This window comes from Odocoileus virginianus, chromosome 25 (genome assembly GCF_023699985.2).
Source record: "Odocoileus virginianus isolate 20LAN1187 ecotype Illinois chromosome 25, Ovbor_1.2, whole genome shotgun sequence".
In the NCBI taxonomy this organism is placed as follows: Eukaryota; Metazoa; Chordata; class Mammalia; order Artiodactyla; family Cervidae; genus Odocoileus; species Odocoileus virginianus.
In genome coordinates, this window is record NC_069698.1 from 13,420,330 (window position 1) to 13,443,187 (window position 22,858).

General features: G+C 38.1%; 1 protein-coding gene across 2 annotated transcripts; it reads right to left on the reverse strand.

Annotated features, from left to right (window-relative positions):
* Positions 1-3,437: 3,437 nt before the first annotated feature.
* LOC110144060 (olfactory receptor 5AC1-like) lies at positions 3,438-5,216 on the reverse strand. 2 transcript variants are annotated; one of them, XM_070455221.1, is made up of 2 exons: positions 5,184-5,216; positions 3,438-4,343 (listed from the first exon to the last, which is right to left on the reverse strand). In XM_070455221.1, the coding sequence occupies exons 1-2, from the start codon at positions 5,214-5,216 to the stop codon at positions 3,438-3,440; spliced, it is 939 nt and encodes a 312-aa protein (XP_070311322.1). The 2 variants fall into 2 exon arrangements, with proteins under 2 accessions (XP_070311322.1, XP_020759534.2); XM_020903875.2 differs by lacking the exon at positions 5,184-5,216 and having other exon boundaries at positions 3,438-4,361.
* Between the last annotated feature and the right edge of the window lie 17,642 nt (positions 5,217-22,858).

Below are 22,858 nucleotides of genomic sequence, written 5' to 3' on the forward strand. Positions count from 1 at the left end.
ACCAATTAAAATGGACATTCACCATCAACTTTGGTAGAGTATATTGTATATGTGTGTGGTAGGGCACAAACTCTTAAAGGTATGAGGTAAAAGAAAAACTCGCTTTAACATTCTGCTTAGATCTGAATAACATCTGGATAGATGGGGCATATTCAAAGTAGTGGGAGGACCCACAACCATTGAGATTTCTGTAGAAGTAATAATTTCATCACATCGAAATAGGGTAGTACCGGTATGCCTAGTTCCTGCATAAAACCCTAGGGTAAATGTGGTACCTGGTTTATGTTCTGCCAGAGATAGAAGGGGTACAGAGTGTCTTAGGTTGTATCTCAGAGACTGAGACATTATTGAGTGCAGTGATTTAACTGTGAATAGTTGATGACTGAGAAAGTGATGAAGTGAAATAGGAAAGGAAATGCAGCTGATAAAGAGTAACTTACCAAACAGGTTACAGCTGTGGGCAATCAAGCTTAATCATTTTTTGGAAACACCGTAAGCCAGTATAGAGCATAAATGTCAAATTTATATCAACTAAAGGGCAAATGTCTGAAGTATTTGTTCACTGACTCCTGTCAGTCATTGGTTGATAAATGGTCTAAGGGAGATTCTGTGAATAGTAGTCATTTCCCAGTTCTTACAGTTTGCCTTAAATGAGGGTTAAAATGGCTCTGGCCACCATACAAAGCCCTCAGATGAAGATGTATAGAAAAGACATGGGCAGGCATCAACAGTGTCTGTGACAGGGAATATGTACGAATCAATGGACAGTGTGATCTATAACTCACATTGAATGAGTCACTCAACACTAACTATTATAGTGAGTCAGGCTATCCCTCAAGCATTGCATTCTCAAGAACCTTAAATTGAGGTTTGTCTACAAATAGAAACAAAATGACAAAAATTGCTCTTATAGACTTCAGGGTTAGTCACTGAGTCAATTCTGACTCTTTGTGACCCCATGGACTGTAGCCCACCAGGTTCCTCTGTCCATGGGATTCTCCAGGCAATACTGGAGTAGGTTGCCATTCCCTTCTCCAGGGGACCTTCTCAAGCCAGGGATCAAACCCAGGTCTCCCACATTGCAGGTGGATTCTTTACCATCTAAGCAACCAGAGAAGCCAAGTAGAAAACAGTGTTTCAAAGTGAGTCATGGCATATAGTTTATACTACATAACACATAACATGGGCTGTTAATTGGAATAAAGTCTCCTCTGATATTTGCCAAAATTCACCTAAAAGAGTGATGAAATGCTATTTGTTTTATAGTCTTCAAAATCTAACTACTTAAAATACTGTTCCCAATCACACCATCATTATCTATTGTATCATTGCATACGGTGTCTAAAACACAGGGCAGCCAGCAACACAGTATTATTTTGTGAATGGTGCTCCTGAGTTAAGCGGTGCACACAGTTTGCATGATCATTCACAATCCCTCTGCACAACACTATTCATGAACCCATTATTTTTCTCTCAGTAGTTTATAAATGTTGTTCCATCATCTCTATTTTCAGTGCAAAAAATGTGACATCAAATATTACTGTACTTATCTTTACTTTGTTAGTAATCCAGTCTCTCTATCTAGAAGGTTGTAGATCTTCTTTTACCCCAAAATTTGGGACTATTTTGCCAGGAACACCGTCTACCTGTGGTTGCTATACATTCAGTGTTATCCGCTGCAGGTTATTTAACTTAGGAAACCAAGATTTCCTTTGTTCCTAGGAAATGGCTTGTTGAGCTATATTTTAGAATGAGGGAGCCTAAACTTGCCAATTCTAGGATCACCAACTTAAAGGATGTAAATGCACTATTGACTCCATCCAGTGGTCAGTTCTCTCCAAAATTACTCTCAAAAAATAAATACTTCAATATGTGAGATTTTTTTCTAGTGAGTTTGGATATTATATGGCTTCACAGTACTTGTGCTTCGAAATATTAGTAATCGTGTCCTTTTTCACAAATCTAAACCCTTTCCCCCAACTGGTTGAAGAGAGGACAGGACACCTTGCAGAAGCATGGATGGATTAGAAACTTCAATCTCTATCAGCACCAGAGATGCTCCTATTAAGTTCTTCCATTTATATGATAAGGATCATTTTCTCCCAGTACTGATTTGATTTGTAGAACTTTCTAATTCATTTGGCTTCAGTGTGTTCATTATTCTTGTCACTGCCTGTTTAGATGGCTGACTACATTCATAAAATTATTTTAAGTTCACTTATTAAGAATAAGTGAAAGTGAAAGTGCCCTGTGAAAGACTGAAGATGGTCTAAGACAGGGAAGAAGCACTGCATCACTTCAGTTCTCAGCCTTGCATCCTCCTACCCTGCACACCTGTTGTGTCCATACATCAGATTTTCTTTCTATATATTTCTTCCTCTGAATTCTCCCTTACTGATCAGCAATACCAGGTCATCACCTGAGGATTTTGCAACAGCAATGGGTAGCTAGCAATATTATTGTAAGTGTAAACAAATTTTACATTGACTACTTTAGAATTCCTTTAAATTTAGAATATAGCCAATAGAGAAAGTCACTCCACATTCCATACAGAGCAATCAATGAAAGGACAATAAATATTATATTGCAGGTTTTTATAATCATTTTGGAAATAAGACTCATTCCAGGGTGGCACACAAATTAAGAAATGTTGCATTCTGTAATTGCATCGTATATTTTTACTTAAATAGTAAACATGCAAGAGTATAAGAAGTTTGAAAATTATATGAATTTATATTTATACTTTATTAAACATGTAAAAATTAATACAGTAGACTACTAATATCTGAGGAAATATATTCTGAAATCTTTTAATATCTGCAAATTCTTGAATATCACTATTGCCTATAATTTCCCAGTAAAATGCACTATGTACTTGCATATATTTGAGCCAAATTCAATACTCCATTTTTTATTTTATCCCGATTTCCATTATTCTCCAGTAAAATGCACCAATCTCTGTATTCTGTGCCTTTTCTTCATTCAAAGAAATTTTCCTCTTCAGGGACAATCTCCTACAAGAAGTCATTTCATCTGAGTCTCTGAACAGTTGAGAAACAGCGAGAATTTTGATATTCAAGCTTAGAGAATTAGCTTCACTCACTCACTCCAGTTTCAAACAAAGAAACATGCAAATGTCTGCCACAGTAAAATTGCATACTACTGTATCTAATTTAGGTGGAATTTACAGAGTGAAACACTGCAAACCCTAAATCCTTAGTTTTAGAAAGGATTTCTATTTTTCATTAAAAATTCAGTTTTCTGTGATATGAACACCTCTTGCCATTGAAACTGACTTTCATCGTACAGTACTTAGAAACTGCCCTATACGCTACCCTCTGTTTAAATGATAAAGCCAAGGCCAATTTGCTTAACTGCAGACCCGTTGATTTTGCAAAGTTTGAAAAGAACAGTTCAAATTTTGCCTTAAAATCTGTTTATTTATTTATTATTCTCTTCAAGGCACCTATAACCTCTTTGTTCCTCAGACTGTAAATAAAAGGATTTAGCAGAGGAATTATGATTGTATAGAATAAAGAATATAGTTTATCCTGATTTTCAGCTGATCGAGACCCAGGACGCACATACATGAAGAAGAGAGTGCCATAGAACAAGGAAACAGAGAGTAAGTGAGCACTGCAAGTGGAGAAGGCTTTGTTCCTGCCCTTTTCAGACTTCTTTTTCAGGATGGCAAAGAGAACATGGGTGTAAGAGATAATGATACTCATAAAAGTGAAAGACTGTATAAAGACTGAAAATACAAAGATCAGGAGCATATTAACTCTAGGGTCAGTACAAGAAATATTAAATAGTTGTAAAATTTCACAGTAGAAATAATGTATTACATTGGACTTGCAGAAAGTTAATCTAAATAACAAACCCACATGCATCATGGGATGAAGAAACCCAATAATATATGAAACACCTATTAATTGGATGCAGAAGATATTATACATCACCACTGGGTAAAGCAAGGGATTGCATATGGCCACATAGCGGTCATAGGCCATCACCACCAGGAGGAAACATTCTGTGTTTGCACTGGAAGCAAAAATATAAAATTGGGAGATGCACTCAACCAGGGATATCGTGTGATTCACAGATAAGAAATTCATTAGCATCTTGGGAGTCACGGAAGAGGAAGAACAAGCATCTGCAAAGGCTAAGCTGCCCAGGAATGAGTACATGGGGGTGTGAAGATGGGGGTCCTTCCAGATGAGAAAAATCAGTCCAAGGTTGCCCACCATGGTGGTGAGGTAGATGACCAGGAACACCAGGAACAAGGGGACCTGCAGTCCTGGGAGATCTGTGAGTCCTGTGAGAACAAACCCCGTCACCAGAGTCTTGTTTGCCTCCATTGTATTTACTCAGACTATCACTGCAGTGAAAAGAGTAGGTGAAGAATATAGTTATAAAAGACCATGAAAGTGTCCTATTTTGTTTTTAAAAACATGCATCTTCCTTGTTTATGTATCCCCTTTAATCAGGACATTTGTAAAAATATATCTTCAGTTCAGTAATTTTTTGGATTATGTAGATACACTTTTCAATATTTTCAGTGATATTTGACTTCAACCATTGAGAGTGATTTCTCTCTCTCTTTTGTAATACTCAAAAATATTTTCTAAATGAATAGAGTTAGGCATAAAGTACAGTAAGTTTCTCGTTAGTTTTTATAACTAAGTACTTTTCTTTTTGGATATACTGACAAGTGTTTTATTTTTTGTCAATAATGCAAATGAAATATTTGATGTGATCTTTAAATAACTATACTTTCTTCTGTGACATATAATTTTTCCTAAAAGTAAATCCAAAAGAAGAGATCCTAAGATATTTGTAAGTAAGCATAGAGATTCTTAGATTACCTTTAAGGGGAAAATCCACCTATAATTTAGTGTGAAAATTCAGCTGTTTCTCAAAATAAAATAAATAACACAATATATATACATATTTTTGTTGATAAAGATACATACAAAAGTTTACCTATTTACCAAAATTGTATTAGTTTATTCTTAAGATAGATCTTAGTTATTTTCCATCTTCACTTACATGAACAAAAATTAGTTTTAAGAATATTTCTTTTAAAGCATATACCTGTAAAGAGACATGGAAACACAATACAAATAGCAAGAAGATTGAATGATATATCTCCACTGAAAACTGGTCATATGGACGATGAGTACAGAGTCAGATTGTTCCATTTCCAAAGTGGACATTTTGTCCTGACTAGCCCTATCTATCCTTCTTGCCAACTCTCAATCTATAATTGATATTTCCAAACTTCATAATTAGGTCAAAAGTTATTAAGAATTTTGGATCTTTCACCTTAAGATATAGATGATAGATAGATGAATCGATAGATAGATAGATGATCCTCATACATTTGTAATTAAAGACCCTAATAAAGATACAATTGGTGATTTTGTCTCATCTTATCATGATTCCATGAATAACTTTTAACAAGTTTGAACAGCATAATTTAGTTTTCCATACCTTGACTAGAAAATTTTCTATAGATTATGAAATAATATCTCAAACTTTGAGTCATTATAATTATTTCCCCATTGGTTTTATTCTTCTATTTCTTCAAATTTACTGTTAAAAATAAATCTTATTATGCTTATTTTCTCAACAGTAGAACATCTAATATTTATTACAGGGATATGGAATTATTTGTCCTTAAGAGAAATAGAAAATCTCATAGGATTGCCAGGATTTTTATCACTTACCTGGGTGTTTGTTTATCAGATCGACAAATTGAAAACTACAAATAATTAAAATTAGACAGATCCTGGTGTCCTCATTCAGTTTCTGTAAGACTTGGGGAGAATGAGAAAATGATGGTTTTCTTGAAGAGAAAAATGGTGATTTTTCAAATAAAATTTTAAAAGGTATATTTCCCTCTACCATACTTTATGTTGGGGCCAGAGTCGTCTTTACGAATGCAAATTGATTAGGCCACCACTGTTCTCACACGTGGGCTTCCCAAGTGTCGCATTGGTGAAAAATCTGCCTGCCAATGCAGGAGACACAGGACATACAGGTTTGATCCCTGGAGGAGGAGATGGCCACCCACTCCAGTAGTCTTGCCTGGAGAACCCCATGGACAGAAGAGCCTGGTGGGCTACAGTCCCTAGGCTTGCAAAAAGTAGGACAGGACTAAAGCGACTTTGCATGACAAATATATTTCAGATACCAAGTGAAAATTCCTTGGACAGAGAAGTCTGGTGGGCTACAGTCCGTGGGCTCACAAAGAGTCAGATGCGACTGAGCACATGTTACCCCATGTACGGCTTCATCTCTTCTTAAGGAAGGAAAGTAGAAGGTATAGAATGAAGCAGTGTTCCCTCATGCAAAGATTTTCCTTGGAAGCCTTACTTGCAGGAACATATTTGTACTCTTTCAAATCTATTCCTGACAAAGCAAAAAGAATCTTGGAATTCCCTCAGTGAAAGTTATCAATGGATTCCCTGTGGGATGAAAGCAAAGTCATTCTGCTGGGCATTATGAGCTAATCCATGAGCAAATCACCCCAGACATACCCAAGTGTAACAATTAGAACCACGCTTTATGTCATTAGAGTTTACTATGTGGGCAGCCAATTGCTTCTTAGTCATTTTTAGGACATACTAATTATTATTGATGTTGCCACATTCCAGTGACCTGATAATTTCATCAAATACCTCAAAGACCTAACAAATTCAACATGTCCAAATCAAAATTTAGTATCCTATCACTAAACATAGACCTCATACAGCCTACTCATTCTCAATTGATGGCATTATCACCTACCTCATTGGTAAAGAAACAAACCTCAGAAAACATAGGCAAAACACTCTGCAACGTAAACCACAGCAGGATCCTCTATGACCCACCTCCCAGAATATTGGAAGTAAAAAAGAAGTAAACAGATGGGACCTAATTAAAGTTAAAAGCTTCTGCACAACAAAGGAAACTATAAGCAAGGTGAAAAGACAGCCCTCAGATTGGGAGAAAATAATAGCAAATGAAACAACAGACAAAGAATTAATCTCAAAAATATACAAACAACTCCTGCAGCTCAATTCCAGAAAAATAAATCACCCAATCAAAAAGTGGGCCAAAGAACTAAACAGACATTTCTACAAAGAAGACAAACAGATGGCTAACGAACACATGAAAAGATGCTCAACATCACTCATTATCAGAGAAATTAAAATCAAAACCACAATGAGGTACTATTATACGCCAGCCAGAATGGCTGCTATCCAAAAGTCTAAAAGCAATAAATGCTGGAGAGGGTGTGGAGAAAAGGGAACCCTCTTACACTGTTGGTGGGAATGCAAACTAGTACAGCCGCTATGGAGAAGAGTGTGGAGATTTCTTAAAAAACTGGAAATAGAACTCCATATGACCCAGCAATCCCGCTGCTGGGCATACACACCGAGGAAACCGAATTGAAAGAGACACGTGCACCCCAATGTTCATCGCAGCACTGTTTATTATAGCCAGGACATGGAAGCAACCTAGATGCCCATCAGCAGACGAATGGATGAGAAAGCTGTGGTACATATACACCATGGAATATTACTCAGCCATTAAAAAGAATGCATTTGAATCAGTTCTAATGAGGTGGATGAAACTGGAGCCTATTATACAGAGTGAAGTAAGTCAGAAAGAAAAACACCAATACAGTATACTAACACATATATATGGAATTTAGGAAGATGGTAACTATGACCCTGTATGCAAAACAGCAAGAGAGATACAGATGTATCGAACAGTCTTTTGGACTCTGTGGGAGAGGGCTAGGATGGGATGATATGGGAGAATGGCATTGAAACATGTAAATTATCATATGTGAAATGAATCGCCAGTCCAGGTTCAATGCATGATACAGGATGCTCAGGGCTGGTACACTGGGATGACCCAGAGGGATGGGATTGGGGGAGAGTTGGGGGGGGTTGTACACCCGTGGCAGATTCAAGTCAATTTATGGCAAAACCAATACAATGTTGTAAAGTAAAATAAATAAATTAATTAATTTTAAAAAATAAATAAAATGATGGCATTGGGCACACACACACACACAAAAAAAATATTACTGCAATTTATGTCAGAGAGTGTTCTGCCTGTGTATTCTTCTGAGAGTTTTGTGGTTTCTGGTCTTACATTTAGGCTTTTAATTAATTTTGAGTTTATTTCTATATATGGGATTAGAAAATGTTCTAACTTTTCTTTTACATGTAGTTTTCCCAGCACTTCTTAATGAAGAGACTTTCTTTTGTCCATTGTATCTTCTTGCCTTTTTTGTCAGATTAATTTATGATAAGTGCATGGATTTATTTATAGGCTCTCTATTCTTTTCCATTGATCTATGTTTCTGTTTTTGTGCCAGTACCATGGTGTTCTGATTATTGTGGCTTTGAAATATAGTCTGATGTCAGGGAGAATTACTCTTACTTTGTTCTTTTTTCACAAGATTGCTTTGGTTATTTGGAGTCTCTTGTGGCTCTATGAAAAGTTTCATTTTTGAAACTTTAGAGGAAGTAATATTGGTGATTCAAAGGACCAAGAAAGTTTCTGAAGTCAATAATAAGAATTCAATAGCATGTGCACATTAAAAATTGAGAACAGCTTGTTTCCAAATATATTTTGGGAATAAGTCAGCTCTTGCCACCAATTCATATTATTAGTGAAGTTTGAAGAGCCAGGCATCCTGGCACTGATGGAGCTTGGAAAGGAAGAAGCAATGAGAATCCCTAGCTGACAAGGCCCTGATTTGAATCAGGTTTAATAAGGGATTAATTAATTAGTACCCTATATAATTTGAATCTTTAAGTCTCTCATTATTAACCTAGCACTCCTTTAGAGGAGATGTTTTAGGGACTGATGGAAACGTCTACTCATAATGCCCATTCCTCCTCACATGAGAATTGAAAAGTTACTTAGTGAAACTGTCATGTAATTTCCTGTCTATGAACCAAACTTTTGCTAATTTCCCTTGGGCAGTTTCTCATTATCTCAAATAATTACCATTCTCATGACACCTTGTTAGGCTTTTGTTTTGTTTTGGTTTGTTTTCCCCCATAAGAGCAAAGATGATCACTCCCAAGTCGAGTGTAACACAGGACTTGATATAGGGCGTATTTCAGTCATCGTAGTTGGCTCGATCCTTGCTTTCTAAAAGCCTAAATGACTTTACATTGAAAGGAAAGCCCCCTTGTGTCACATCTGCTCAGTTAAGTGTGAAGAGACTTTTCCCTGGACCAGTCTCTTCTCACTTAATTACTCACCTTGGATATTGAGCTAAAACTGCCTCTTAAGAGAAGAGATGTGCTGTATTGTGCTTAGTCGCTCGGTCATGTCCCACTCTTTGCGACTCCATGGACTGTAACCTGCCAGGCTCCTCTGTCCATGGAGATTCTCCAGGCAATAATACTGGAGTGGGTTGCCATTCCCTCCTCCAGGGGGTGTTCTAACTATCCCAAAAGACTTGCTCCAGAATTCTCTGAGTCATTTAAAAACAAGCTTAAAACTCCACCTGTATAACCCACCAAACTAGGAGACAGAAAGTTTTTATCTTCTTTATCCCCAATTTATTTCAATTCCCCTTCTTGGAAACATGATAATTTACAGTCTTCAGTACTTCAAGAATGCATTAACAAAACTAAAGTCACATACAACTAAACAGGTAACTGTAATCTGGTAGTGGTTAATTTGTCCTAAAGAAGTATTTACAGTTGCAAATTTTCAGTATTCCATCTGTCCTTCTTGCCTTTGTTTAACACCCTCTTCAGGTTATCCTAAATAGATGTGGTGGCTTTTTATTCTCTCTGTGATTGGCCAAGCAGTAACCAGCACAAAAATGCTGGCAAGCAAGTGATACCCCTATGTGTTGTTCAGTGTGAATAAATATTTATAAAATTTATAGGTGACATGGATCAACCTTGCTGTAGAATCCAAGTATTATACTGTTTGAAATTTCAACATTTATGGTTATAGAGATTAGCACACGACTTCTTTGGCCTTAGCTTGGACTTTAATGTCACACTGACACCAAGTTCTATCTACTATTATCCACTTCAATAAGAGGATAATCACCATATTAATTTAGTTCTATGGTTCTTGGTTAATAGTGCCTGGGGTATTTAACGTGACATTGCATAAACATTATTACTGTGGATTTTTAAGCTAGATTCAGAAATAGTTGACAAGTGTTAAAAATTTTCTCACATAGCAACATAATTTCAACATCTCCTTAATCAAGCTTCAATTGATAAGAGAAAAATTCTGTAAAGGGTAAAGTAAATCCTGGCCGTGGCCTTTGTGAATGGAATATCATAGTTGACACAGATATGATAAATAATAAACCCAGAGCTTAACATGATTTCTGTTCAGATAATCAAGCATGCAAAGAAGTCCTTAAATTGCTGTAAAGAATACATATTAAACTATGGAGATCTGCAAAGGTCAAAATGTCCTAACCATCTTTATCTTTCAGAAGAATGTAGTGGTTTCTATCCTGATATCTTAAAGCAGATCTGACTCACTTCCATAGTATCCTACTTATCTCGAGAATCCTGAAACACAGCAGAGGCTGAAGTACTGAAAGGAACCGGGAAGTATGCAGAGTGAAATAAGCAGTCTCAGTGAAAGCACCACCTCTGTGGAAGGAGGGAGATGGAAAAAAAGGAACTCCTAGCAAGCTTGTTGTAAAAAGAAAGGAAAGACATTAAAGAGAAGGAAATTAGGGCCTTAAAGAAACAAAAGAGGGACTTCCCCAGTGGACCAGTGGCTAAGACTCTGCTCCCAATGCAGGGGGCCCAGGTTTGATCCCTATTCAGGGAACTGTTAAGAGATCCCATGTGCTACAACTAAAAGATCCCACCTGTTAAGACCCGGCACAGCTAAATAGACAAAAATAAGTAAGTACATAGTAAAAAAAAGAAACAGAATCACAAAATCAGAAGACACTTCAAATGCTCCTCCAATGAAAGTTCTAGAAATTTGAAACTTTCATTGCGCTATAGACTAACAAGGACATAATGAACCAATATACATATATATATACCTCCTTCTTGTCTGTCTATAACTGTAATTGAGGGTCCTGGAAATTTTTAAATTTCAAATGACCAGAAAGCAATTGCAAACATCCATAGTAAGCTATGATAAGAATAAAACAAAATGAAAACCAATGCATTTCTACATTTTCCCCTAAAACAATCAGAGAACAGGATATCATTGTAACATAGTATCATAGGACACCAACTCAAATTTTTAAACAAGCACATATATATTAAAATTTTTTAAATTCTAAGACAAAAAGGACAGATGTGGACTAAAATTAAGGTACAAGACAAGAGTTAACCAAACTCAGGAAAGAATCAATGAAGACAAAATATTCTTAGAAAGAGATTTAACTATTAGTATTTGGGGCTTCCCTGATGGCTCAGTGGTAAAGAATCCCCCTGCAATGCAGGAGATGCGAGTTCAATCCCTGGGTCAGGAAGATGCCCTGGAAGAGGAAATGGCAACCTGCTCTAGTACTCTTTTCTGGAAAATGCCACGGACAGAGGAACCTGGTCAGCTACAACCCACGGGGCCACAGAGAGTCAGACACAACTGAGCGACTGACCACCCACATAGAGATTTACTTATTGTGTTAGTTTCATGTGTATAGCAAAGTGACTCAGTGAAATAGTCTTGTTTTTTTTTTAATTCTTTTCCATTGTGTTGTTGTTCAGTTGCTAAGTTCTGTCCAGCTCTTCAACCCAGTGGACTGTAGCACACCAGACTCCTTTGTCCTCCATCATCTCCCAGAGTTTGCTCAAATTCATATGCATCAAATCAGTGATATCTGTCCATCATACTTTATTACAAAATATTGAATATAGTTCCCTGGAACTAAGGAGCCTCCTGATGAGGGTGAAGGAGGAGAGTGAAAAAGCCAGCTTAAGACAATTGAAAAAACTAAGATCATGGCATCCAGCCCCATTACTGTATGGCAAATAGAAGGGGAAAGGTGGAAGTAGTGACAGATTTCCTCTTCTTGGGCTCCAAAATCACAGCAGACTGTGACTGCAGCCATGAAATAAGACAACTGTTTCTTGGCAGGAAAGCAATGACAAACCTAGACAGTGTATTGAAAAACAGAGACATTACTCTGCCAACAAATGTCCATATGGTCAAGGCTGTGGTCTTCCCAGTGGTCACACACAGTTGTGAGAGCTGGACCATAAAGAAGGCAGAATGCCAAAGAATTGATGCCTTCAAACTGTGGTGCTGGAGAAGACTCCTGAAAGTCACTTGGATAGCAAGGAGATCAAGCCAGTCAATATTAAAGGAGATCAACTCTGAATATTCACTGGAAGGACTGATGCTGAAGCTGAAGCTCCAGTATTTTGGTCATCTGATATACACAGATGACTCATTGGAAAAGTCCCTGATGCTGGGAAATATTGAGGGCAGAAGGAGAAGAGGGCATCAGGGGATGAGATGGCTGGACAGCATCACCGATGCAATGAACATGAACTTGGGCAAAATCTGGGAGATGATAAAGGACAGGGAGGCCTGGTATACTGCAGTCCATGGGATCACAAAGAGTGGGACGCAACTGGGCAACTGGACAATAACGACAACAGTATTATACAGTAAAGACTTCCTAGGTGGTGCTAGGGTTAAAGAACCCACCTGCCAATGCAGGAGGCATAAGAGATATGGGTTCAAGTCCTGGGTTGGGAAGATCTTCTGGAGGAAGAAATGGCAACCCACTCTGGTATCTGCCTGGAGAATCCCATGGACAGAGGAGCCTAGCAGGCTGCAGTCCATGGGGTCACAAAGAGTCACAGACACAATCAAAGTGACTTAGCACTATTATACATATATATATTATTATATATAGTAAATCTTTGTTATCTATTTTATAACCATTTTATTTATTGACTATCATTTTTATAACCATTTTATTTTATTGAAGTATAGTTGATTTACACTGTTTTGTTAATTTCTGCTATACAGCCAAGTGGTCCAGTTATACATAATATATATATTTTTTCATATTCCTTTCCATTATGGTTTATCACAGGATACTGACTATAATTCTCTGTGCTATACAATAGGACCTTGTTGTTTACTCGTCCTATATATACAAGTTTGCATATGCTAACCCCAAACTCCCGATCCTTCCCACCACCAACCCCTGTCCCCTTGGCAAGCACAAGTCTGTTCTCAATGTCTGTTAATCTATTTCACAGATATATTCATTTGTATTACATTTTGGATTCCACATTTAAGGTATTTCTTCTACTCTTTGTCTTCTCTTTCTGGTTTACTTTGCTTAGTATGATAATCTCTAAGTCCATCCATGTTGCTACAGATGGCACTATTTTATTGTTTTTTAATGGCTGAGTCATATCCCATTGTGCACATATACCACATCTTTTTTTTCCCATTCATCTGTTGATGGACATTAAGGTTGTTTTCATGTCTTGACTATTATAAATAGTGCTGCTATGAACATAGGTGAAGGACAGGGAAGCCTGGCATGCTGCAGTCCATGGGGTTGCAAGGAGTTGGACATGACTGAGCAACTAAACAACATGAACATAGGGCGCATGTATCTTTTTGAATTACAGTTTTGTATGGACATGTGCCAAGGAGGGGGATTGCTGACTCACATGATAACTGACTCTAGTTTTAGTTTTTTGAGGAACCTCCACACTGTTTTCCATAGTAGCTGTGCCAATTTACATTCTTACCAACAATGTAAGAGGGTTCCCTTTTGATTCCCTTTTCTCCATACCCTCTCTAACATTTATTATTTGTGGACTTTTTCATGATATCCATTCTGACTAGTGTGAGGTAGTACTTCATTGTATTTTTGATTTGCATTTCTCTAATAATTAGCTTAATGGGCATCTTTTCATGTGTTCATTGGCCATCCGTTTGCCTTCTTTAGAGACATGTCTATTTAGATCTTCTCTCCATTTTTCAATTGGGTTATTTGGTTTTTTTTGTTGTTGTGATTGAGTTGTATGAACTGTTTGTATATTTTGAAAGTTAAGCCCTTGTTGGTTGCATAATATGCAGTTTTCTCCAAGTCCATATGTTGTCTTTTAATTTTGTTTATGGTTTCCTTTGCTGTGAAAAAATGTATATTCCCTTCATGGATCACAGCCTTGTTGTGACAAAAGGGCTTGCATAACTTAATGAAGCTATGAGCCATGCCATGCAGGGCCACCCAAGACGGATGGATCATAGTGAAGAGTTCTGACAAAATGTGGACTGCTAAAGGAGAGAATGACAAATCATGCCAGTATTCTTGCTGTGAGAACCCATGAACAGTGTGAAAAGACAAAAAGATATGACACTGGAAGATGAGCCCCCGGTCAGAAAGTGTCCAGTATGCTCATGAGGAAGAGCAGAGGGCAAATACTAGTAGCTCCAGAAAGAATGAAGCAGCTGGGCCAAAGTGGAAATGACAGAAAGTTATGGATATCTCTGGTGATGAAAATAAAATCCAGTGCTGTAAAGAACACTATTGCATAGGAACCTGGAATGTTAGGTCCATGAATCAAGGTAAATTAGGTATGGTCAAGCAGGAGATAGCAAGAGTGAACATCAACATCTTAGGAATCGGTGAACTAAGGTGAACTGGAATGGGTGAATTTAATTCAGATGACCATTATATCTACTGCTGTGGGCAAGAATCCCTTTGAAGAAATAGAGTAGCCCTCATAATCAATAAAGGAGTCCGAAATGCAGTACTTGGGTACAATCTAAAAAACAGCAGAATGATCTAGGTTGTTTCTATAGCAAACCATTCAACATCACAGTAATCCAAGTCTGTTCCCCAGCCACATGCTGAAGAAGCTGAAGCTGAACAATGCTATGATGATCTACAAGAACTTCTAGAAATAACACCCCCCCAGGGGACTGGAATGCAAAAGTAGGAAGTACTGTTATGCCTGGCATAACAGGCAAGTTTGGCCTTGGAGTAGAGAATGAAGCAGGGCAATGAGAGCACATTGATCATAGTAAACACCCTTTTCCAAACAACCCAAGACACAACTCTACACATGGACATCACAGATGGTCAATACAGAAATCAGATTGATTATATTCTTTGCAGCTGAAGATAGAGAAGCTCTACACAGTCAGCAAAAACAAGACCCAGAGCTGACTGTGGCTCAGAAGTGAAGTGTGTGTGTGCTTAGATATTCAGTCATGTGCAGCTCTTTGCAACCCCATGAACTGTAGCCCACCAGGCACCCATATCCATGGAATTCTCCAGGCAGGAATACTGGGATGGGTAGACATTTCCCTTATCCGGGGATCTATCCAACCCAGGGATCGAACCTGGGTCTCCTGCATTGCAGGCAGATTCTTTACCATCTGAGCCACCAGGGAAGCCCTATAAGTCAGTTTTGCATGCATGCTAAGTTGCTTCACTTGTGTCTCACTCTTTGCAACAGTATGGACTGTAGCCCACCAGGCTCCTCTGGCCATGTGCTTCTCCAGGCAAGAATACTGAAGTGGGTTACCATGCCCTCCTCCAGAGGATCTTCCCAACCCAGGGATCAAGCCCACATCTCCTGCGTCTCCTGCATTGCAGGTGGATTCTTTACCGCTTAGCCACGAGGGAAGCCTATAGGTAAGTTGGTGGTGGTGGTGGTGTAGTGGTGGTATTAGTCGCTCAGTTGTGTCCAACTCTTTGAGATACCATGGAGTTATATCTCAATTAAAAAGAAGATAGGCCTTCAAGTTACTTTTTTTAAGTACAGAAATCTCCACTCCCTCACTACCATCTCTGTATCTGAAAATTGTGGCAGAGGTATCCCCACTTTACTAAGCTTCTTATTCAGATGGAAATACTTATATAGTCAAGCCAGCTAATCCAAATACCATTATTACTGTTTATTTTTAATATCAGGTGTTTAAATAGTCTGTTCCAGTTCTTAATTAAACCACGGTGATGAGTAATATAAGTCCACATGGTATTAAGCTTCTTAGCTAAAGTTGTTAACACTAGCTTCAGCTTGTGATCAGTGTTTTGATATATGTTGTTGTTGCTGTTGTTTAGTCACCTGGTCGTGTCCAACTGTTTGCAACCCAATGGACTACAGCACACTAGGTCTCCCTGTCCCTCCCATCTCCTGAAGTTCACCCAAGTTCATTTACATTGCATCAATGATGCCATCCAGCCATCTCATCCTCTGATGCCCTCTTTTCCTTCTGCCCTCAATCTTTCCCAGCATCAGGGACTTTTCTAATGAGTCGGCTATTCTCATCAGATGACCAAAATACTGGAGCTTCAGCTTCAGCATCAGTCCTTCCAACAAGTATTCAGGGTTGATTTCCCTTAAGATTGACTGTTTTGATCTCCTTGCTGTCCAAGGGGATATATGACCATTGATTTACTGCTCTATGACCTCAGCCATAGGGTAAATGAAGCCCAAAGTGCAACACATAATCATTACTATCAACACTCATTTCAAGCCACCCAATAAGACTGGTGAGGATCCTATATACTATCCTTTTCCTGACGTTGGGTATATTTACTCTTGCCTCCTTCAGTTAAGACTTTATCCTTCATCTGCAAGGTAAATGGCTAAATATTTCCAAAAGACATCTTGTCTCAGTTCTGGACCTTCTGTTAATGAATCAGGTAGTTTGCTTATCAGGGAAAGAATCAAAAGGGTCAGACTATTCTCCTAGCTCACGAGGAGCTAGGAGATGGTAGCTCCTTGGGGTGTCCTATATTCAGCCTCAGTGACAGAGTTATAGTTTGGTCATGAATACAAGAATAAGAGATACTTCCTCCAGAGCCACCACCAGTGGATGCTCCTGTATATACTCTTCATTTATTCAATGACCTCTGCTGTGTTATCTCATTTTCTGGAACATTTCTCTGGCATTCTTTACATGCAATGGTCATCTCAAGGTTTAAAATTATCTGCTTTTCCCCTGAGGGAAATTATTCCTACCAGAGCCTAATAACAGACCTGCATTTGGCTTTCAAAGGGTTCTTCTTTGCTGCACACCAAGTGATTTACAAGCCTAAAATCCTCAATGAATGCGACTGTGTGATAGTGTTAATATTTGCCAAAGAATGCACTCTTTCTGCAACTGTACAGAAGACACATTTGAAGTCATTTGTGACTTGGAATGATACAGTTCCAAAGAGACTGAGTTCAGTTTATAAGTCTCTAGGATTATTTTTCTTAACCCCATTAAAATTCAGATTTCTTTTGGGTAACAGTATAAGGTTTAGTAAAATGCTCAAGTGCAGTAAATGCACTCATTAATGTGCAAATAGCCCTCTTCTTATCTAGAGAATCTACAAAGATAGTAATTCATTCCATACTATTTGTAGAGTGTCTGCTGGGGTCCAGTCCAAGTTATTTCCCCAACTTTTATGTATCAGGAAAGGCACTATATTTTAGCTGAAAGAATTAGCCATTTGGATTAGTCATATATGTTACCAGAGTTCTTAATTCCTAGGTGTCTTCCTTCTCTAAAAGATAAAGTAGCATAGTATTTTCAATGTATCAGTAATAAACCTGTGTCCTCTTTATAGGGATCAGATCTCTTAACCTAATGAAGATGTATGGCTACACAGGAACGATTAACTATTCAAACATGTATTGGAGCCTTCATCAAATGAAAGTGTTTGAACTTTCTTCTGAAATTAGAATAAAAATGTTAATTCCTTGGCCAAATCTATATTAGTATACCAGCCACCTTTAGTTCACTCTACTTCTTAAACTGTTTTCACCATGCCTAGCACAGAGAAGGTGATCAGTAGAATCAGTTCACACAATTCTAAATCTTCTCATTTGTATGTCAAAGTAGAAATGAGTGGAGGCTAACTAGACTAATACCTGATAGATACTAGCAAGCAATGGCAAAGCCCTCCATTCTCACAACATATCAAATCCAGTAAAACCTTCAGATAGAGGTGACATTTCTACAGGCTGTCCTTTCTTATATTCCAATTTGTAATTTAATATAATTTTAGTACTTACTGACTGATGTTGAAGCTGAAACTCCAATACTTGGGCCATCTGATGCGAAGAGCTGACTCATTTGAAAAGACCCTGATGCTGGGAAAGATTGACGGCAGGAGGAGAAGGGGATGACAGAGGATGAGATGGTTGGATGGCATCACCGACTCAATGGACATGTGTTTGGGTGGACTTCGGGAGTTGGTGATGGACAGGGAAGCCTGGCGTGCTGCTATTCATGGGGTCGCAAAGAGTCAGACACGACTGAGTGACTGAACTGAACTGAACTTACTAACACCACATCACATTGTCTTCAAAGTATTATCTTTTAGTCCTTTACTGTTGCCCTCTCTGCCTCTAACTCATATCACTATGTATTATGTTTCCATTTCTTGTAATCCCAGAAAACTCTGTTCACTACCCCAAAGCCATTTAACTTAGACCAGTTATACATGTTTGGGTTTTCCTGTTGAAACTTTGAAAGCAGTTCTCAACCATCTTTTTATTCTTTTGCCTTAACGAAAGGAGTATCCCTTGTTACTCCAAATGGGAGTAAATAGAACAAATTTGTTGAGACTTCTTTGGCAAGGCAAATACAGTTGCCCTAACTACCAGTTTTCTACCTCCTAGCCGATAATAGTTCACCACCAAATTTTATGTTGCATCTCACTAATTCATTTCTCTTGCTGATATCACCATCTTCTGTTCTGCATATTTTATTTTACATGTTTGTTGCATCACTCAGTCTATTTCTTTTTTAATATTTAGTTAGTTGCTTATTTGAGTCTTAATTGCAGCCTGTGGGATCTTTCAGTTGCAGCATGTGAACCCTTAGTTGTGGCATGTGGGATCTAGTTACCTGATGAGGGATTGAACCTAGGCCCCCTGCATTGGGAGCTCAGAGTCTTAGCCACTGGACCACCAGGGAAGCCCCTCATTCAGTCTGCTTCTTTGTGTTCTGATATAGTTTCCATTTTGTCAATGCTTTTAAAAGTAAACAAGCCAAGTATCTAGATATCTTCCCTTTTTTACCTTTATTAACACATTCTGCTAAATCACAGAAATCTGAAGCTATATCATCTAAATTCCATTGATAAGATGTGTCTCCCATGTAGGCATGCATGCTAAGTTGCTTCAGTTGTGTCCAAGTCTAGGCGACCTTCTGGACTGTAGCCTGCCAGGCTCCTCTGTCCAATGGGATTCTCCAGGCAGGAATACTGGAGTGAGTTGCCATACCCTTCTCCCGTGTCTCCCATAATTTGCCTCAAAAAACTTCCACTGTCTCAAACCAAAGATTAGTTTTCAGTTACCTTAGCAACCAAAACCTCAAAAGATCCTCCTGACGCATCCTTCTGCACAAGGGTCATTTAATAAGACCACTGTAGATTTCAAATGTAGAATGATAACCAAATTCTTAAGATGAAGTGGACTTACCCATTGTTTATTTACTCAAATTATTACCCAAGTTCACCAAAATTTAAGCAAAAAATACCAAACAAGTGAAGTATCAGCATACATAACAGCAACATGCCAGAGGTCTTAGATATCCAGATACCGCTTCCAAAGTCATTCTCTGAATGCAGATTGTTGCCGTGTGGCTTTTTAGTGGAGATTACTCTCTTTTGCAGTGTACAGGCTTCTCATTGTGGTGGCTTCTCTTGTTGCAGAGCAGGGGCCCTAGGGCACCTGAGCTTTAGTAGTTGTGGCACGTGGGCTTAGTTGGCATGTGGGATCTTCCTGGACCAGGGATCGAACCCGTGTCTCCTGCATAGTCCGGTGGATTATTTACCACTGCACCACCCAGGGAAACCCTCACACCCACTTTTCAGTGCAGCTGCATTCTACACAACACAGACTGTACCATACACAATTTTGAGATACTTGACATACAATATATTTAGGAACATTTCAGATCAGCAGTCAGTTTGTACCAACCCTGCCTAGAATCTAATTTATCCCAAGTTGATGCATCTCTTGAGTTGACATGACAAGGCTGTATAAATGTCAGTCCCCAGGGGGGCCATCAAACTGGAGAAAAATGCTGAAGTTTAACTTAACCTTTATTTCCAAGGTAATGTGTGGATTTTGTTGAAAACAATCCTGATAAAGCCGTGTATTACTTGTGCAGTTGTGAAGATATTAAAAGATATCATAATATATTCAGTAGTTACCCTTTATCACAGCTTCCATTACTTAAAGACAATGATGGTCTCAAAATATTAAATGATTCCCGAAATAACAATTCATAAGTTTTAAACTGTACACATTCTAAGTAGCATGATGAAATTTCACACCATCCTACTCCATCCTTCCGGGATGTGAACCATCCCTTTGCCTAGCATAGACACTATCATGCATGCTGTATACGTATACACTTCCCATCCCTAGTCACCTAGTAGCTGTCTGGATTTTCAGATTGGCTGTTGCAGTGCTTATGTTCAACTAACCCTCATTTGACTTAATGTTGGCCCTCGAACACAAGAGTAGTGATGTTGGCAATTAGGATTTGACAATGAAAAGCCATTAAGTGCTTCCTTTAAGTGAAAATATGAAAGTTCTCATAGGAAAAAATCGTATGCTGAGGTTGTTAAAATTTATGGTAAGAACGTTCATGGAAGTGTAAAGGAAGAAAAAGAAACTCTTGTTGATTTTGCTGTTGCACCTCAAACTGCAAAAGTTACAGCCACAGTGTATGATAAGAACTTAGTTAAGACTGGAAGGGCATTAAAGTTGTGGTAGAGAACAGGAAACAGAGTTCAGAACTAATAGCAGTTTCAGACATCCACAGGGGATCTTGGAATGGATTCCCCACGGATGAGGGGTGACTATTGTAGTTGTTTTTGCAAATACCTCAAATAAAACATGTTGTACCATGCACATTAAGAGATAAATGTATTTACCTGTACATAAATAATGAAAAGTATTTAAGATTTACTTTAAAAAGACCAATAGGAAATTATAGAAAAAATATTTTATTCAGAAAGAAAATTAAAATGTTAAGGAAACCAATTTAGTTTATAAAATGAGTTTTGAAGACTGAAATTGCTAAAAGTAACCTACAGGAACAGATACTTTTGGAAGTTTTTAATCATGTGGGGTGTTTTTTAAATAAGTTTTATTATTAGGGGCAAATTTGAAATTATCTTGAGACTATACAAACAAGTTGACTTTTTATAATAATATTTATATAATAAATTTAAATTATAAAAAAATTTACCACGTGCCCATATTTTAGATAATATTTTTGTATATTTATTGGAACTAAAGTGTTTTTAAAATTGAGATCGAAAGTGTTTTTAAAATACTAGAACAACAAGCATATCTATTCTTAAACAACTTAAACTTCATTCTCATTTTGTGTAACTATTTTTCCTAAATGAATGTGCTAAGAAGAAGCAGATTGTCCAAGGAACATTGTTTGCTAACAGAGGATTTGAATTATTTATGTCTATTTAATACTTTTGAAATAAACTGGAATATATATATTCCCCCCTTATCTGTGGGGAATCCATTCCAAGACCCCTGTATGTGCTTAGATACATATATGAACACATTCCAAATCGAAGTACATGAGTGGTAGGGAATTCACTGACACTAGTTTTCACCCGTATCTTTACGTACTAAACTAGGTTCTTATCTCTGATCTTGACCCCTTGCCTTCCTCCTAGTTAGCTTTACTAAACTGATAACCCTTATGGCAAAAAGTGAAGAGGAACTAAAAAGTCTCTTGATGAAAGTGAAAGAAAAGAGTGAAAAAATTGGCTTAAAGCTCAACATTCAGAAAACTAAGATCATGGCACCCGGTCCCATCACTTCATGGCAAATAGGTGGGGAAACAGTGGCTGACTTTATTTTGGGTGGCTCCAAAATCACTGCAGATGGTGATTGCAGCCATGAAAAGACACTCCTTGGAAGGAAAGTTATAACCAACCTAGACAGCATATTAAGAAGCAGAGACATTACTTTGCCAACAAAGGTCTGTCTAGTCAAGGCTATGGTTTTTCCAGTGGTCATGTATAGATGTGAGAGTTGGACTATAAAGAAAGCTGAGCACTGAAAAATTGATGCTTTTGAACTGTGGTGTTGGAGAAGACTCTTGAGAGTCCCTTGGACTGCAAGGAGATCCAACCATTCCATCCTGAAGGAGATCAGTCCTGGGTGTTCACTGGAAGGACTGATGTTGAAGCTGAAACTCCAATACTTTGGCCACCTGATGCGAAGAGTTGACTCATTGGAAAAGACCCTGATGCTGGGAGGGATTGGGGGCAGGAGGAGAAGGGACGACAGAAGATGAGATGGCTGAATGGCATCACCGACTCGATGGACATGAGTTTGAGTAGACTCCTGGAGTTGCAGATGGACAGGGAGGCCTGGCATGCTGCAATTCATGGGGTCACAAAGAGTTGGACATGAATGAGCGACTGAACTGAACCAAAACTGATAAAAACTGATAGGAATAGTAATGCAGCCAAGGCTGATCTCTTAGATTGCTTTTTATTGCACTGAAATATTCCTAAACTTTTAAGTTATTGAATATCATGCTATATTATGCTACAGGCAATATTCCTGATGAAAATAGTTATGTGGAGTTACAAGTAGGAGCTGTGGTTAATTTTGATCTTCCATTCTTTAATTCATGCCTGCTTCCATTTTTCTTTTTTTTTTTTCATTTATTTTTATTAGTTGGAGGCTAATTACTTTACAATATTGTAGTGGTTTTTGTCATACATTGACATGAATCAGCCATGGATTTACAAGTATTCCCCATCCCGATCACCCGTCCCACTTCCCTCTCCACCTAATTCCTCTGGGTCTTCCCAGTGTCCATTTTTCTTTCTAAGATCCACCACATTTTTAGAACCTTTTACTTT